The sequence below is a fragment of the Achroia grisella genome, unplaced genomic scaffold, assembly GCF_030625045.1.
Source record: "Achroia grisella isolate CSIRO2021 unplaced genomic scaffold, CSIRO_AGI_Agris_v1 utg509, whole genome shotgun sequence".
Classification (NCBI taxonomy): Eukaryota; Metazoa; Arthropoda; class Insecta; order Lepidoptera; family Pyralidae; genus Achroia; species Achroia grisella.
In genome coordinates this window covers 812,802-832,480 of record NW_026712902.1, presented here as the reverse complement: position 1 = coordinate 832,480, position 19,679 = coordinate 812,802, and the positions used below count along the sequence as shown (strand labels likewise).

Genomic DNA, 19,679 nt, shown 5'->3' with positions numbered 1-19,679 from the left:
TTCACATTATTCGATATGTACCAAATTGTATTATCTTAGTTTTCTTTAAATTAATTTGTAAAATTTTCAGTTAACCATTTTATAACGCTTTGTCAATAATAATTTGTCTTTCTATGTCATTTTTGTTATTACATTTTACTACTATGGTAGTATCGTCAGCGTACATAATACATTTGTGTTTTGTTATGTCAAAATCATTTATATAAGTCAAAAAAATGTATGGACCAAATACTTCCTTGAGGTATTCCTATTTTATTTAATATTGTTCTAGATCTATAAGTTTTTTTATGTCCATTAACAACTTAAATTTTTCCGCTCGCCATGAATGTTTCAGTGCATTGTTCACGGTTCAATAGATAGCTTTTAATCCAATCATTTGCGTTTCCTCCATAATTACATAATTTATTCAATGCTATGTTATGATTCAAGCAATCAAATGCTTTGGTCATATCCAAGAATATTGCGGCTACTTGTTCTTTATTATTTAAACCTTCTGTTATTGATTTGACCAGATCGAAACAAGCCAAAGATGTTGAACTATTTTTTATAAAACCGTATTGCTCTTGTTTTAAAGTCATAAATTCATTTAGTCTGTTTAACAAGTTTTTCAAATACTTTAGAGACGGAATAAGTGCAATCGGTCTGTAATTGTTCATTCATATGTGTTTTCTTTTTTATGTAAGGGCTTTATCACAGTTTTTTTAAGGGTCGGCAAACAACCTTGTTCAAAAGAGAGGACAGAGGTTTAGATAAATATTGGGAAGATTTTTAAAATCTTTGTACTAATTGCATCGTAGCCTACCGAATTTGTGTTTTTTAATGTATTAATGATCACTATTATTTCATTTTCATGTGTAGGTTTTAAAAAAATTGATTTTGCGTAATTTTTCTTGTTGACGTTATATAAATTAAAATTGCAGTTAGAATTATTATTTTCATTTTCAGTTGTAAAATTTACAAAGTAATCATTAAATAAATTATAAATAGCATTTGGATCTTTATATACTAGATCATTTACTTTAATCATGTCAATTTGTCTCTTTTCAGGGTCATCATTTATATTACCATTATTCAGATTCCATATAGCTTTTCCTTTATTTTTGCTTGTATCTATATATTTCTTACATTGAATTTGTTGTGAAGTATGTATGCATTTTTGTAATATTTTACTATATATCTTGTATGTTTTGGCATTTGTTTTTTATATGTAGTAACAAAATAAATTACACTCACATTTTTCCGCTCGCCATCGACAGGGAATTCATTCCCACACGCTGGAACCTAAGTGGTCTTGGACAGTGCGGTTTCAGAGGAGCTTCCTCCCGCGTACACTTAGTTTGTAAAATGAACTACTTCCCAAGTTTTTTCGAGAGACTACAGCATGGGGTTATTCAAGAAGGGTATATTAAGGTTTCTCAAGGTTCGGCAAAGCGAACGAAAAGAGAGAGAAGAAGAACGAAAGACCTGGTGTTTCAGGCGTCCATATGCTACGGTAACCGTTGATCAGATGGGTCGTATATTTGGTTGCTACCAACGTAGTATAAAAACATACTCTACAATTACTAAAAAAATCATAAATCGATTATAGAGTGCAGTCGATTATAGAGTTTATTCACCTCATAAAATCCACTCTCTATTTATAACATTAGCATTGATTGTCCCACAAGTTATCTCAGTCAATTTTGATGTAATACATTTTTTAGATGGATCGTAAATTCATGTTGCCGTAGCAAGTTTATGCATATTTGTTACGTTATCACAAATTTATGATACGGCGAGGCCAAAAATAAAATACGTGAACGCAGCCAAAACTGAGAATATTCATTGTTAGTACTGAGAATATCGGCCTTAATACTATCACATACACATATACATATTGTTGCTGATGTTCTCATATACCAGATTGGTAAATAATTAATTTGTATAAACGTTTATAGTACAAATTTTACAAGTATTTAGGTACAAATATTTTCCTCATATTTAAGAGGCATGCGAATTATAACTCTTTCTAATGAAAAAGAAAAAGTAAAATATGTGAACGCAATATAACTGAGAATATTCATTGTTAGCAATGAGAATATCCCCCTTAATGATAGCATTAAGACTGATATTCTCATGTACTAGCTGTATATAGATAGATTGGTAAATAATTTATTTCATTTATAGTATAAATTTGTAAAAGTTTTTAGATAGAAATATTTGTGTTTGTATCATATACAGGAGGCATGAGAATTACAACTCTTCTTAATAACTTATGAATGAATAAACACAAGATTAAATTATTATATATTCTATACTCACAAAGTTCATCTGAATATAAATACGGTACATAAACCAAAATTTTCCGAGTTGTTCCGGCTAAAAATGGCTGGACCGATTTTGACGGGACTTTTTGTGGCAGGTAGCTGATATAATAAAGAGTAACTTAGGCCACTTTTATTTTAGAAAAATAAAGTTAACGTTAAGTTAATTCCACGCGAACGAAGTCACTGGAACATCTAGTTATATATAACATTGAACTGACGCCTACGCGTTATACGTAGCTAACTGTACAATATTTTCAGCTCCATTTAATCGAATCGTTATCGAAAGTGAAAATTTGACTAGAAATCATTCGAGACATCATTTACGCCTAAAATAACATCAAATCGTTCATTTTCAATGAAACTTTGACGTATTAAGTCGATGGGAATCCAATTAGTATAAGTTATAATACAGATATTCAAATAATTTACACTAATTAAGTGGAATACAGAATTTGAGGTGAATGAAGAATCGGCTGTGTACAATTGAAATGGTGAACAGACTGGCCCACACGATGGAAAGTGGTAGGTATTTTTAAGTGGTATATTATCATTATTTGACGACATCGGTGGTCTAGCGGTCTAGCACACCGCTTTACGATGGTCGTGGGTTTGATTCCTCGCACGACACAAACATTTGTATTCATATGATTGTTTGTATCGGTCTGGGTGTTTTCTATGTATAATATATATTTGTTTACAAAAAAAAATATCTATGTATATGTATCAGTTATCTAGTACCCATAACACAAGCTGTAGCTAGCTTAACTTGGGACTAGATGGCGCTGTGTAAATTATCCTGTGTGATTATTAGAGTTATTATTATTATTATTATTATTAAGTCTCCATGGTCTAGAGGCTGTGCACATCGCTTTACTTTCAAATGTCGCGAGTACGATTCCTCACACGATGCAAACATTTGTATTCATGAGTATGATTGTTTGTATTGCTCTAGATCAGAGGTTCCCAAACTTTGTGTCGTAGACCCCCTGCCATATTTTTCGGTTTTAAGTTTACCTCCCATACTTACCTGGTATTGATTTCTTGTAAATTTCTAACTGTAGTAAAGTTTAGTGTTAATAACAACAAGATGACCGCTGTCGTAGACCCCTTGCAGTATGTCATAGACCCCTGGGGGTCGATATAGACCACTTTGGGAATCACTACTCTAGAGGGTAGAGCGATGGTGAATTTCAGCAACAGATATAAATCTGAAACATTCCTTAGATTTATCGCAAATAAAGCAAATAATTTGCGAATATTTGTTAATCTTATTAATATTATAAAATATATTATAATCGTGAAAGTTTGTAAGTATGGATGTTTGTTACTGTATGGATGATTGAACGGATAGTGACGAAACTTTACATCAGAATAACATATACGCTATAGATTTCACGCGCGTGCAACCGCGGGCACTGCTAGTATAGAATAAAACTTCATACGATAATGATACTGTGATACTTTGACGTTTATACTTAAGTACATTAAGTAAAGGATTATTAGTACGCGACGAGGGCGAGTGGAATCAACCAGTCATGCCAAAGGACCCTACTTTGAATAAGTTCAGTTCAATCAAATTGAGATAAAAAATACAGCTGAGTCACGCCACTGTAACACGTTCATATGCATTAACCTCTGTGATGAAAACCGAGTTAGTACATGAACATTTATATACTGAACCACTAGCTATTACACGCGACTTCATTTGCACAAATGTTTCATCCCCTGTTTCATCCCTAGAAATATTACTTTCTTTATATTACTATTTGCCTATTAGCCGTTACGCACAATTTCGTCTGCACAAATATTTCATCCCCTATTTCATCCCTTGAAATATTACTTTTTGAGATGAAAGATAACCAGTCATGCCAAAGGACCCTACTTTGAATAAATTCAGTTCAATCAAATGGAAATAAAAAATACAGCTGAGTCACCCTACGTCATGTGCATTGCCCTCTGCCATGTAAACCGAGTTTATACATGGACATTTATATACTAAACTAGCGAAAATACGCGACTTCTTCTGCACAAATGATTCATCCTTTTAAATATTAGTTTCCTTGATATTACTAACTAATAGCCGTTACAGACGTCTTCGTCTCCACAAACGTTTCATCCCCTATTTCATCCCTTGAAATATTACTTTATGTTTCATCCCCTATTACACCCCTTGAAATATGACTTTCTTTTATATTACTAAGTAATAGCCGTTACACACGACCTCGAGTGTACAATTTTCATTCCTTAATTCATCCTTTGCGATATTACTTTATGAGGTGAAAGAGCGCGCCCTTCAATTGTTTAGTAAAATGTATTAAGTATACAGATTTCGTATTTATAATGTATATTTATATCCAATTCATACAGCGCCATCTAGTACCAAACTAAGCTTGGCATAATGTTAGTACATACAAAATATACACAGAAAAAACTCATACCAATACATACAAATACTCTTGAATTGAAATATTTGTGCTAGGAATAGAACTCGTTGCCATCGGAAGTAAAACGGTGTATGAAACCGCTAGACTAGAGACTATCAAATCAATTTTCTAAGTTTAACAATATTGCTATCAACGTCAGAAATATTTGTACTAGGAATCGAATCCGTTGCCATCGGTAGTAAAACGGTGTATCAAACCATAATCATATCAAACCGCTAGACCACCGAGACTGTCAAACCAATTTTCTAAGTTTACTAATAACAACATTTCTATCAATGTCAGAAATATTTGTACTAGAAATCGAACCCGTTGCTATCGGTAGTAAAACGGTGTATCAAACCGCTAGACCACCGAGACTGTCAAACCAATTTTCTAAATTTACTACTAAACTCACTGCCAGCAATGTACCATGTCAGGTTGACCTCCTAATTCCCCCTGGAAACATAGTGAGTTTACCACGATGACCTAACTGACCTAACCTCATCTTCATCTCATCATCCTCCACTGGTGCCCCGCCAGCGTCAACCATCAGCGCAGACGTGTGCACCATTCTATTGTCATCACTAAAAAAAATGCCACATCACTAGGATCTCATAGTACACTTCAAATATGCACGTTGAAAATAGTGTTGTCACCACATTTCTGTATTATACTTAATTACAACTTTGATATTTACATATATATATATTATATGTTGAACTATACCAAACACTCACAGCGCCACGTTAGTTATAAGTACTTATAATAATTAAAATTTGAATACTAAAATATTGTAGTCAATTTATTTCACTAGTGAAGGCACTCGTCTTATAATTAGTAAGACTAACGTCCACAAAGCTATATTCACTTGCAACTTGTGGGCACTACTGCTAGCTACTGCATCTGAAACAAAACGTACGTTTTAGTTTTATTTTAACCAGCTGTATTCGCGACTTCTTAGAATTTTTTTCTAAAATAAAAAGCTACACGCCCTGTCTTTCCACGGGTGTACATATATTATACATTACATTAGTACATTTATTATATATGTACATAGATACACATATGCTCTATATATACATCATCATCATCTGCTTCTTCCTTATCCCATTTATTTGTGGTCGGCGTAATATGTTTTTCGCTTCCATTCATCCCTGTTCGCAGTCATCGCGTTATTTACTTCCTTTCTTGCCATATCATCTTTCACACAGTCCATCCATCTCTTTTTCGGCCTTCCTCTGCCCTTATAACCATCCACATTCATATGTAACACTTTTCTTAAATATTATCCTCATTAGCTATTAACATTACATGTCCATACCACGATAGTCGATTACTCTTCAACCTCTCTGACACCGGCGCCACATTCATACTTCCTCTAATTTATTCATTCTTTATCTCATCCATTCTTGTCACACCACACATCCACCTCAACATTCTCATTTCAGTAGCATGCAGTCGTCTTTCATCCGTCGCCTTTACGGGCCAGCACTCTGATCCATACAAGACAGCAGGCCGGATCATGGTCTTGTAAATATATGTATATATAGAGCAACACACAAGTTTCTTGCTCAATCTTCTTGTGATGAGTCTGCATTCAGAATGAGCGGTAGAATCAATAAACTTGACTATTCAAAAGTGCTTATATTAAGTTTATTTGAATAAGGATTATTTCTATTTCTAATTCTATATAAACCTTCCTCTTGAATCACTCTATCTATGACTAAAACCGCTTCAAAATCCGTTGCGTAGTTTTAAAGATTTAAGCATACATAGGGACAGACAGCGACAGCGACTTTGTTTTATACTATGTAATGCCTAGCTGTACTCGAGACTTGGTCCGCATGGAATTTAAAAAAAAAGTTAATAAGAGAATTTTTCTATAACAAATGTAACCTAAGTTACTCCTTATTAGATCAGCTATCAATAAAAGTCCCGTCAAAATCGGTCGAGCCATTTCAGAGATTAGCTGAAACAAACAGACAGACAAAAATAAAAAAAATATTATTTTGGTGTATGTACCGTATTTACATTCATATGCATGTAGTAAAAAAACGGTTATTTCAATATTACAAACAGACACTACAATTTTATTTATATGTATATATGTAATTAGAATACAATAGAATAAAATAAAAATTCAATTTCAAAGTCGAAAAGTCAATTTATATTAAGCACTAGTCAACACATAGAAATACTTAAATACATACATAATATACATATAAAACACCCAGACCGATACAAACAATCGTACTCATGAATACAAAGATTTGTGTCGTGCGAGGAATCGAAGCCGCTGTCATCAGAAGGCAGTATTCTATACCACCAAGGCCGTCGATTGACGATCCCTCTAACTAGCCTATAGGGGGTTAGTCGTGACCCTTACTCTTTGTGTTTTTAATATTCTTCTAGTGTAAAAGTTTCTCATTTATATATTACGCAGAACAAGGAAAAAGTCGAGATGAAGTGTTAGCTACAAAAGTTGTCTTTATAGAATTTCTTTAGTCATTTTTGCATATATATTATGTGATTTAGAAATGTGTTAACATTTTTTTTTTATATTTTATTAACAGAAGAAAACATGGTCATAGAGACACGACAAAAATAAATAAATAACCCACTGGACAATCAACACAGCGCCATCTAGTCCCAAGGTAAGTAGAGAGAAGTAGATTGTGTTATGGATACTAGACAACTGATATAAATGCCTAGATATTTTTGTAAATACATACATAATATACATAGAAAACACCCAGACAAACAATCATACTCAAGAATACAAATGTTTGCACCGCGCGCGGAATCGAACCCGCGACCATCGGAAGTAAAGCAGTGTGCTAAACCGCTAAACCACTGAGGCTATCAATAATTATATAAAGAGTTAATTTATGTTTAAACGTTGTTAGAGTTTTTTGGGGTGATAGCAATAAAACGGTAATTTTTTTTAAATGTCAAAAAAACACCAAACCAATGGGTGTATAAGGTCAAATTGAAACTGTTTAATATGTCTGATTAAATATCTTCAATTACATCTAACAAATTATCAAGTGAGAGAAAATCACGATATTTACTGCGTATATATGTATAATACGTATAGTTTAAATCAGTTTTCTAGTACCCACAACACAAGCTCTGTTTAACTTATACCTAGCTTATATGTTACTCTGTGTAACTTATTAACTTAAACCTAGCTGCACTCGTGACTTCGTCAGCGTGGTATTGAACTTTATTTATCTAAAGTAAAAGTAGCTTAAGTTAACTCCTTATTACATCAGCTACCTGCCAATAAAGTCCTGTCAAAATCGATTTTGACGGGTGATTAGCCGGAACAAACAAAGACAAAATTTGTAAAAAATGATATTTTGGTATATGTATGGTACATACACATACACATACATATATATAACTACATACAATAATTAATAATTATATAAACAATTGATAATTTAATTAACTAAAAATTTGTACGCTTGATATAAGCAGATTTTGTAAGGGCCATGTTTTTGTATAACATCATATATGTATGTACCCAAAATCTATTGCAAATAAATTTATTATTATTATTATTATTATTATACTTGTACAATTATGTAAATCATAATTATATGCATGTAGTAAATAACGATTATTTCAATATTACAAACAGACACTCCAATTTTATTTATATGTATAGTTGTATATGTGCTGGCCGCTGCCCCCGGGAGTCGGAAGGCGCGTCGGCAGGCACCGAGTCGCTGGTACGCCCGGACGTCAATCTATCCTCCTCGAGGTGAGAGAGTGCCCTTTTCAAAGCACTCCCTACCTGAAGGGCCTCAATCAACGCCGCGGGCGCGTTGCGGGTGAAGGACCAGGTGCCTTTTTTATAGGCACCACGATGATTCGTCCTGAGAAGGACGTTTAAACGATGCTGATGCGACGGTGACACGATGCGATGACACGATGCGTGAAGAGGATTGTGATGACTATACTTAACGACGGCGATGATGGACGGGCAGTGAATGAGAAAACAGTTCTTGTGGTTCAGAATGCAGAGGCGAGGAGAATTTCTTCAGTGGTTGATTCCTTTTCAGGTCGATTTCGCTATCCGAAGATCAATGTCGCTATTCAGAGGTTGAATTCGCTATGATTTGTAGCGCTTTTGGACGCTACTTATATACGATTTTTGGCTACTAGCCAGCGGACCCTTGGCCGCCCTATTCTCCTCACCCCTTTATATAATTTTTATTATATTTTATCAATCTTACATTTTGTGTTTACAATTTGTGCATCAAACGTCAATACCATCTTTAATTTACATTTCTATTATGATGTGTGCGCTGCGCGACGTGCGGTTTAGGAATAATTCGCGATTTCGCGGATCGCGCCTTTTATATGACCTCGCTCCCCTTCCCCCTCATATATATATAGCGCGGGAGAGCGAGGTCGCGCGTCAGTCGAACGAATGTTGCCGCGCAACGCACATTACAATTATTATTACATATCTACAAATGAAATGATACTATAAAAAGATCCCTATGTATTTTGGGATCTATTTTTTTATACTATATTCTATTCTGTTTCTATTTGACGACCTATTTATTTTTAGGGGATTGAAACCACAACCATTATAATCATTTATTTGTCAAGCATTTTTGTAAATAATAACATAAAGAACTTAAATTTCTATAAACTTATCCCTATCAAATCTATTAATCTTAAGGTGTTACTATGTAACAATTGTACTATTTATAAATTTGCTATATCTAATCGAACTTATTTCTACAAACTATGACTATATATAATCTTTAAGCGGTGGTCCGGAACATTATTCTCCCGCCGCTGCAGCGGTCGTCGAGGGCGCTGCAGGAGCCTTGTCTGGTTCCGGAGCCCGCTCTTCACTATCAGCAACTCCCGTTGGCAGGACCACGAGTCGTTTGGTTGGCCTCCTCAGCACGCCATTCTTGGTCTGGATGTCGGCCACTCGGATGACGCCGTCTGGGCCGGGAAACACTGCTATTACTCTCCCGCGCGGCCATGTGTTGCGCGGGAGATTGGAGTCGACGATCAGGACTAAGTCTCCGATGCGCAGAGGTTGCCCCGTGCCGCGGGGCTCCCGCCGGTGTTGAAGTTCCGGTAGGTACTCCCGGAGCCATCGGCTCCAGAAGTGGTCTGCTAGCCGCTGCGCTCTCTTCCAGTGACTCCGGCTATCGATATCGGTGTCTTCAAAGCTTCCCGGAGTTTGCACTTTGCCCGATCCTCCCAGTAGAAAGTGGTTAGGCGTGAGGGCTTCCTCGTCGTCCGGTTCAGTTGACACATGTGTGAGCGGACGGCTATTCACGGTATATTCCGCCTCACACAGCAGTGTGACTAATGTTTCTTCCGAAGGGTGCCGCTCATGCAGTGTGGCGGCTAATGCTGTTTTCACGGAGCGGACGAGACGTTCCCACGCTCCGCCCATGAATGGTGCGCTGGGGCTGATGAACCGCCAGCGTATACGATGATTAGCTGCGTCTTCGCGACTTGCTTCTATGGCGGCGCGACGTAGCTCTGCGTCTGCGCCGTGGAAGTTGGTCCCATTGTCGGACCAGATCTCGGTTGGCTTCCCTCGTCGGGCCATCATCCGCCTGAGTGCGGATATTGCGGAGTCTGTAGACAATGAGGTGGTTAACTCTAAATGTACTGCTCGCGTTGTCAAGCATGTGAACAACGCGACGTAGCGTTTGTGGTGTTGTCGCCCCCACGGTGACACTAAGAGGCCCGAAGAAGTCCACGCCTGTGTATGTGAACGGCCTCTGGTGATGGGCGAGTCGGCTGACCGGATGGTCTCCGGTGGGCGGGATCGATGCTGTTGCGCGTCGTAGTCGGCACAGTTGACATCGCTTGACGATGCTGCGAATTGTCGGTCTCGCTCGAAGTATCCAATAATGCTGTCGAGCTTCGTTCATCACCAACTCGACTCCGGCGTGGTGATGCGTTCTATGCACCCAGTCCAGGTACAACTGGGTATATCGATGATTCCCATCCAGGACTATCGGTTTCTTCATGCTGTCTGTAACATCGACGACTGCTGCTATTCTTGATTTCAACTTGATATAACCGTCTTCTTCGATCACCGCTAGTGGTTTCAGTCGGCTATTGTTATCGACTGTCCCTTTACAGCGGAGTGTTTCTATTTCGTTCTTGAACGATTCTTGTTGCGCGGCCCGTATCCACAATTGTTCCGCGCGCTGTATATATTCCGCAGTTAATTTGATGAAATTTCTTTCTTCACTATTGTCGAACCTCGGCGCTGTCCGTACTATTTTGCGAGCTGTCTTCTTATTCCACGCCGGGTCCTTCTCTATATTGCGCGCTGTGCGCCTATAATGTACAGCGTTTTGTGAGGCGGTGTTTTTTCTATACCGCTTTACCGGTCGATGAACTGCAACACGCGTGCTGTGGCTCGTAGTAGTCGCAGCCATGACGTGAAGCGTGTGATGTCCGGGAGTACGCCGCTGTCTGTTGTGTTGCTATCGCCTGTGTATACCATGTGCGTGCGTTCTTCTCCGGTGTCTGTTGTTATGCCACCAGACTCATCTTGCCCGGGCCATTCTTCCTGCGGCTTGTATAGGAACTGGGGTCCGGTGAACCATCGATGTTCCGTGTCGAAATCCGTGGGCACTCCTCGAGTTGCGTCATCGGCCACGTTGTGACGCGTAGGTACCCATTTCCATTCGTTCGCTTTCGTTTCTTCTTCTATTTCCGCGACTCTATGCGCCACGAATGGTTTGAATGTGCGTGGACCAGCCCTTAACCACGCTAATACTGTTCTTGAATCGCTCCAGAAGTATCGACGGTCCGGTTTAATCTGGTATTCTTCTGTAGCCGTACGTGCTAACCGGCAACCCAGGACAGCGGCTTGCAACTCGAGTCTTGGTATAGATACTATCTTCAGAGGTGAAACTCGCGCCTTGGCTATGGCGAGTGTCACGTGAATGTTGCCGTCCTTGTCTTGCACTCTCCAATACACGGCGGCGGCGTAGGCGTTCTCGCTTGCGTCTACGAATGTGTGCAGTTCCCTGGATGACGCGCTGCTCAGCTCCGGATGACATCGTGGCACGTTGATATGGCGTAAATTGACTAAGTGCTGTGTCCACTTCGTCCAGTCTTCGGCTAACTTCTCAGGCAATTTCTCGTCCCAACCGATGCCGATTCGCCATGTTTCTTGTAAAATGCCTTTCGCTTGCACGGTGACGGGTGATGCTAATCCTAGTGGGTCGAAGAGAGACATGACCGTCCGGAGGGCTTCTCTCTTCGTCGGTGTGCGACTTCCGTTGACTATCTCTTGCGGAATTCGGGCCATATTTAAGTTGAAGCCCAATGTGTCCGTGGCGGGCCTCCATGTGAGGCCTAATATTTTCTCTTCTTTTTGTCGGCTCTATCTATGGAGACGGTCCTATCTTCTATTCTTGTGCTGTTGTATTTTTCTTGTAGTTGTGGGCTGTTCGATGTCCACTTCCTTAAATGGAATTTTGCTTTCCTATGTACGGTGTCAACTTCATGGGTGATTTTCATAGCTTCTTCCTCCGTTTGGAAACTTTGAAGGTAATCATCCATATAGTGGTTATGGATAATTGCGTCGGCTGCTCTTGGATATTGTTCCTTGTGTTGTTCTGCGTTGTGGTTCTTGATGTACAAAGCGATGCACGGTGAGCAGGCGGCGCCGAAGATCACTGCCTTCATTCTATATTCGCGGGGTGGTCCCTCTCGCCGGTGTTGTCGCCACAGGAACCGCAGGACATCTCTATCTTCTTCGTTGATTTCTATTCGTAGAAACATTTCTTCTATATCTGCGGCGACGGCTATTGGATGTTGTCTGAATCGCATTAACACCCCTGGTAACGATTGAAGTAAGTCCGGACCGGTCAGCAGATGATCGTTGAGTGACGTCCCCCTGGCGCGAGCGGCTGCATCGAAGACTGGACGAACTTTCCCCGGCTTAGCTGGATGAAGCACGGGAAAGTGCGGAAGATACCAGGTGCGGGCGTCCGATGGGGTGGTGGCGGCTTCTTCTGCGTAGCCTTTTTCTATTAGGAGCGCTATTTGTCGCTCGTATTCTTCTTTCAGCTGTGGATTCCTATCTATTTTCTTCTCTGTGCTGTACAGCCTGTTGAGCGCCGCATCGTAGTTGTTCGGCAACTCGACTTTATCTGTTTTCCACAGTAGCGATGTACTATATCCCCCATCTGGCAGAGCGCGAGTCTTCTTCTGTAGTATCTGTAGTGCTCGCTCTTGAGGGTCGGCGCGTGTCTTTCTTGGCAGCACGCCTAGTGATTCTATAGAGAAATATCTTCTTAATTCCTCTTCTATTCTATCCTCGGCCCCCTCACGTATATGATATACATGGTGGACTTGATGGCCGAGACTGCGAGTGGACGCTCCATGCAGCACCCATCCGAGCGGAGTTTTCGATGCGACTGGTTGTGACGAAGATCCTCGGCGAACTTCTATGGCCAGTAACAGTTCCCAATTGTCTTGGCCGATGAGGATCGTTGGTGTGGCGTCGTGGTAACACAGTATCTTCTTGATGCCAGCCAGGTGTTGACATCGTCGGATATCCCTTTCTTCTATTTGTTGTTTGGCGAGTTTGAGTCCCTTCATTGTCCTGGCGGAGATCTCATACTCCTCTTCTGAACCGCATAACGTTAGAGTTACGCGTCTCGAGCTATTTGTTCGAACCGTTGCGCCGGCCAGTGCTTCTATTTTCAGTGGTTCTGTCGGCCCCTCCGCGCCGACTCTTGTGGCTATTTCCTCATCTATGAGGGTGACGGTAGATCCATCGTCGAGGAGGGCGAAAGTGTCGATGCTGGCCCGCGGTCCGACTATTTTCACCGGCAGTATTTTGAGATAACTGCGCGGTGAACGTGTGAGCGAGACGCCTGTCGATACTGTTGCTGTCTCTGTCTTCTGTGTCTCGCTCGTTGCCCTGTAGTGCAACAATTTGTGATGCATACGTGGACAGTCATCTATTCCGCAAGTCTTCGTCTTGCAGTTATGTGTCTGTGTTCGATATTGTAGGCATCGGAAACACAGACGTTGCGCCTTCGCTATTTCCCAACGCCCGTAGCTATTTTCTTTCTTGAATTTTTCACACTGTTGCGCCGCCGTGTGCGAATTTGATTTGCACACGGGACACGTTGGCTTGTGGCGGGGTGGGCTGTCCGTCTTGCTCGCTGTATGTGTTCGCTGCGGACGGATTTGAACACGACGACTTTCCGACGGCTTCGGTTTGTCGTCCATGCTTGCTATCTTCATGGGTTCGGCGCTTACGCTATAAATTTCAGCTTCTATCTTCACGAAGTTGTAGTACTGTACTAAATCCGGTACGTCTTCGTGGGCTTGCTGCTGGCAGTAAACATACCACCTATGTCGAATGTTCGGCGGTAGTTTTTCTATTAATAACTTCGCCACTTCCGGGTTGTATAGGAAGTTGATCTTCTTCAACGTCTTCAATGACACGATGCTATTCTTGATAGAACTCCCCGGTGTGTCCTTCGGTGGTGGAAGACTCCGCAGCTTTGCTATTTCGACTTCTGCTATGTTGTTCGGTCGACCGAAGGTGAGCTCCAACTCGTGCATGATCTCTTCGGCCGGCGTGTTTGCTATTAGAGGCTCTTCATTGCTGACCTACTCTCCGAGCCTTTCTATGTTCTGCGACGGCGTTAGATACCCCGCAGATTCGTAGGCTGCCTTGAAGGCCAGCCAATCTGTATGCGCCCCGTAGAACGGTGTGAGTTCCCCTCTATACTGTGCTGCTAGGGGACCCGACGTTGACGCTTGTGGGTGCGGCGCGACGGTCGCTAGCGACGATGTAGTCGCCCTGACGATTTCGGTTACTGCAGTTGCGAGATCACCAACTTGAATGGTGTCTGTGGGTGCCAATCGTTGGTGAGTTTCTATGGTACCCCGAAGCGGCTCCTCTATTCTCGCCGGTGTGGGCCTCTTCGGTGGATTCGGTGGTGCTTCTGGTGGAGGTGGTGGTGGCTCGGACTGCTGCTCGAGCCATTCGACGACCCTATTGTGGCCGTCTTGCGATGCTGGTTCCGACGGTTCTTCGTCTTCTTCTCCGAAGGCTTCCAGTCGGGCTAGCTTGGCCTCCGCCAACTGTAATCGATAGCGAATGACCTCTTCTCGGGCGATAGCGATTTGTTTCTGTCTCTCCTTTTCTCTATCGGAGAGCTGTGATCGCGCCGTTGTTTGTTGAACGACGGTTTCTTCGACGTCTTGTGTCCCTTGTGGCGACCTCGGCGGTATGCTATGTCGAATAGGGAACGGGTTTTCCCTCCGCGGTGGGTCTGGGACCTGTTCTGCATCTGTTTGATGCTCTTCTGTCTTCTCCTCTTGCATCTTGCCAGTTCTGCTTCGTGTGACGGGCATCTTCTATTTTGTCTTCTATTCTTCTTGATCCGGCTCGAAGGACCAGCAGATGTGCTGGCCGCTGCCCCCGGGAGTCGGAAGGCGCGTCGGCAGGCACCGAGTCGCTGGTACGCCCGGACGTCAATCTATCCTCCTCGAGGTGAGAGAGTGCCCTTTTCAAAGCACTCCCTACCTGAAGGGCCTCAATCAATCGGGCGCGTTGCGGGTGAAGGACCAGGTGCCTTTTTTATAGGCACCACGATGATTCGTCCTGAGAAGGACGTTTAAACGATGCTGATGCGACGGTGACACGATGCGATGACACGATGCGTGAAGAGGATTGTGATGACTATACTTAACGACGGCGATGATGGACGGGCAGTGAATGAGAAAACAGTTCTTGTGGTTCAGAATGCAGAGGCGAGGAGAATTTCTTCAGTGGTTGATTCCTTTTCAGGTCGATTTCGCTATCCGAAGATCAATGTCGCTATTCAGAGGTTGAATTCGCTATGATTTGTAGCGCTTTTGGACGCTACTTATATACGATTTTTGGTTACTAGCCAGCGGACCCTTGGCCGCCCTATTCTCCTCACCCCTTTATATAATTTTTATTATATTTTATCAATCTTACATTTTTTGTGTTTACAATTTGTGCATCAAACGTCAATACCATCTTTAATTTACATTTCTATTATGATGTGTGCGCTGCGCGACGTGCGGTTTAGGAATAATTCGCGATTTCGCGGATCGCGCCTTTTATATGACCTCGCTCCCCTTCCCCCTCCTATATATATAGCGCGGGAGAGCGAGGTCGCGCGTCAGTCGAACGAATGTTGCCGCGCAACGCACATTACAATTATTATTACATATCTACAAATGAAATGATACTATAAAAAGATCCCTATGTATTTTGGGATCTATTTTTTTATACTATATTCTATTCTGTTTCTATTTGACGACCTATTTATTTTTAGGGGATTGAAACCACAACCATTATAATCATTTATTTGTCAAGCATTTTTGTAAATAATAACATAAAGAACTTAAATTTCTATAAACTTATCCCTATCAAATCTATTAATCTTAAGGTGTTACTATGTAACAATTGTACTATTTATAAATTTGCTATATCTAATCGAACTTATTTCTACAAACTATGACTATATATAATCTTTAAGCGGTGGTCCGGAACAGTATATATTATAATGTCGTTAGCATATTCTTATTCCGAAATGTACAAAACCAAGTATAAACATTAGCTATTATTCTGAGCGTTACGTCCTTCCCAACTTGTCAAGTTGAATCTCATTTTTTCCATATAATAGTGGGTTGACTCCCAAGCCTGCGAGTTGGAGTCATTTAAAAGTCATTTGCGTAATAAATTCAAGATTCTCTCGCCTTTTATTCCCCTTGAGCCTGATTTACCAACGTCCCGCTGTAACATAGTCTTTTATCAGACCCACTGGCAGTTTTGCAAGGAAAATGTTTCGTATATATACGCTGCTGGAGTGTATTTAAATAAATATTATAACTTGCCAAGTTACGTGACACATTAGTGTGGTACGAAGGTAATATTTATTATGTGATTTTACTAAAGTGTGTGTTTTATCTTCTTTCATAAGTTAAGTACTTTATTTTGTTCACTAGATGGCGCTGTTCAATTGCTACAACGCGCTATGTTTTCGTTTCGAAGTAAAATATAAGCTATGGCAATTTATCACATATATATAAGTTTCTGCGTCGAGCCACACCGTCCTCGCCGGCGAAGACGACGACCTCAAACACACATTATCGCGCACTCAACCGGGCGCCCGGGCGCTCCACACCGGCGCCCCCGGTTGCCCCTCCGATCGATCCCCCGTCCAATTCAAACGGGGACCGATGTTACGACGGCCTAAGCCTAGGTTCGAACCCCTAGCGGTGCCTTCAGACTAAAGTCGTATCCGTTAGGCGGGAGTTGGCCTTCAGCGGCTCCATAAATCCATCCGCGGGTTTGGAGTGCCATCTGCACTCGCCCCATAACGTCCGGTGAAGCTGTAAAGGCCAGCTACGGCCAACAGCATTAGAGTAGTCCGAAAAATCCACTGGTGCACCGTGATTCGTTTGTAGCGTGAACTCCACCGCGATCTCAATCTGCCTTACGTCAAGCAGTTTATGAAGGAAACGTTTCGACGCTACTTCGACTCTGCCCAATCCCATCCGAACCCGCTTATAGTCAGTACGGTCGACTACGCACCGAGGAGTAATATCCGACATACGCGACAACGTCGCCCGAGGCATGTTCTCATTTATCCCGACGACCCCATAACGGCAGTCAACATCCCACCCACGGGCCCACCCGTTCCGTCCCGACCATACTATTACACACAATCACGATACCGTCCTCGCCAGCGAAGACGACGACCTCAAACATATCATATCGCGCATTCAACCGGGCGCCTGCGTGGACAAACGGGGACCGATGTTACGACGGCCTAAGCCGAGGTTCGAACCCCTAGCGGTGCCTTCAGACTAAAGTCGTATCCGTCAGGCGGGAGTTGGCCTTCAGCGGCTCCATAAGTCCATCCGCGGGTTTGGAGTGCCATCTGCACTCGCCACCTATCGTCCGGTGAAGCTGTAAAGGCCAGCTGTGGCCAACAGTCCCCTCTGATCGATCCCCGTCCCATCCGCGAGATTTTTATAACTTCTGTAAGTTCTTTTGCATGGTGTGTTCGCCTATAAATAATTGTACATTTCGATAACAACCCATGTCAATAAATAAATCTGTTAACTGTTTGATTGTAACAATTGTAGATGATCAAAAATAAATATTTAGGAAAAGTTAATCTTCAACGAGCAAAGCTATATTTAGACGCTTTTTCGTGACCGAGTAATAGATCACACGCAGTATGCATAGAAGTATCGCATATAAAAAAAAAGTAGGTTTTTCGTGATGGAAAAATCCTTCGATTCTTTTATACATTGATATAAAAGAAATCGAAGTTTAACTTAAAAAAACATATGGAGTACTAGGATTCACTTACTATTTTTACTAAACATATACGATGATATATGCGGCCGACTCGCGACATACAATCGCACGGACATGCTGCGCACGTGTGGCGGTTTTGTCGCTAGTGTCGCGCGACATCGCAACGCGAGGTAGCCGCGGTGCGTCGGGTAATCGTCCGGAAACACGTGTAGGGTCCGCCAGGATGCCCGGAGCCCTTCCCCGTCAGCGCCAGATATATGGGTTTTGTCAGTAATTAGCGGGTCCTGGGAATACAAAGAATACTATTAGCATATTCAAATTCAAATTCAAAAATTCAAAAATTCATGTTGGACATTTTAGCCGCTTATGAACGTCAAGTTTTTACATTATATTTTTTTCCCTACCGCCCAGTTCGGTATATAGATCCAATTGAGAAGAACTGGCAAGAAACTCAATTGAATTACTTTTTTTTTTTAATCCAGTTTATTTACAATGCATAGGTATTTATATAGGTGTCTATGTCTAACATTAAATGAAAATCCCGAACATGAAAACTATTGCCATGCACGCTCGTCACCCAAGTAATCGTTTAGTAAGTAATAGACCTTGCTCAGTAAATATGATTTAACAGATGTTTTGAATTTATTTAAGGGTAATTCCAATATATCCTTTGGTATCTTATTGTAAATTTTTATACCTATTCCCATAAAAGACCTATTGACTTTTTCTAAACGATACTTGGGGACAGCAGGTTTGTCTTTAAATCTAGTATTAATTTTATGAATATTGCTGTTTTTTGGAAATATAAATTATATATTCATATATGTAAATTATATACATATAAATTATAATCTGCAGATTTTGCCAAACTGAAAAGGAAACGCCACACATCCTATGTGGTTGTAGCCCACTCATGCATAAACATAATATCTCCTTTGGAAAGTTTACACACTATCCAGATGAGATAAAAACCATCGATTCTAAGAATATCCTTCAATTCTTGTCCCTGACGGGTCTAGGTAGCGAACTTTGAAAAGGGTGAGCACAATAGATCTATGTAGGTCGCAGTGCTACAGGTCGACGCACCTGACAATAGCCCAAACAAACCAATAAAAAAAAATGTAATTAACTATACAATTTTGTTTTGGTATCAGTAAGATAGAACTCACGATTTTTTGGAATCTTTAAGTTACCAAAGCCTTAAGGGACGACAATACTAAGGAAAATTGTTCTGAATTTGAGTTCGTCGTCCCTTAGTGGTTTGGTAACTTAAAGATACCAAAAAAAACACAAAAAAGGCTCACACGGGCCCAAATTAATACTCTCAATATAAATTACTATGTGCTTTATTTTCCTACAAAACAATTTTTCTTAGTATCTAAGGAAAATTGTTCTGTATTTGAGTTCGTCGTCTGTTAGTGATTTGGTAACTTAAAGATCCCAAAAAATCCACAAAAAAGGCCCACACGGGCCCAAATTATTACTATCCTTCTAAATCACTATGTTTCTTATTTTACTAAAGAACAATTTATATTAGCTTCTAAATAAAATTATTCTGAGTTTGAGTTCGTCGTCTCTTAGTGGTTTTGTAACTTAAAGATCCCA

General features: G+C 40.9%; 1 protein-coding gene across 1 annotated transcript in view; it reads right to left on the bottom strand.

Moving 5' to 3' along the window:
- Positions 1 to 5,531: 5,531 nt before the first annotated feature.
- LOC131846265 (uncharacterized) overlaps positions 5,532 to 19,679 on the bottom strand; it is a 77,354-nt gene continuing 63,206 nt past the window's right edge. The window contains exons 5-6 of the mRNA XM_059195529.1: positions 18,127 to 18,358; positions 5,532 to 5,632 (exon numbers count right to left, since the gene is read on the bottom strand). Of these exons, the coding sequence (XP_059051512.1) occupies positions 5,532 to 5,632; positions 18,127 to 18,358 (333 nt within the window). The remainder of the gene's footprint in view (positions 5,633 to 18,126; positions 18,359 to 19,679) is intronic.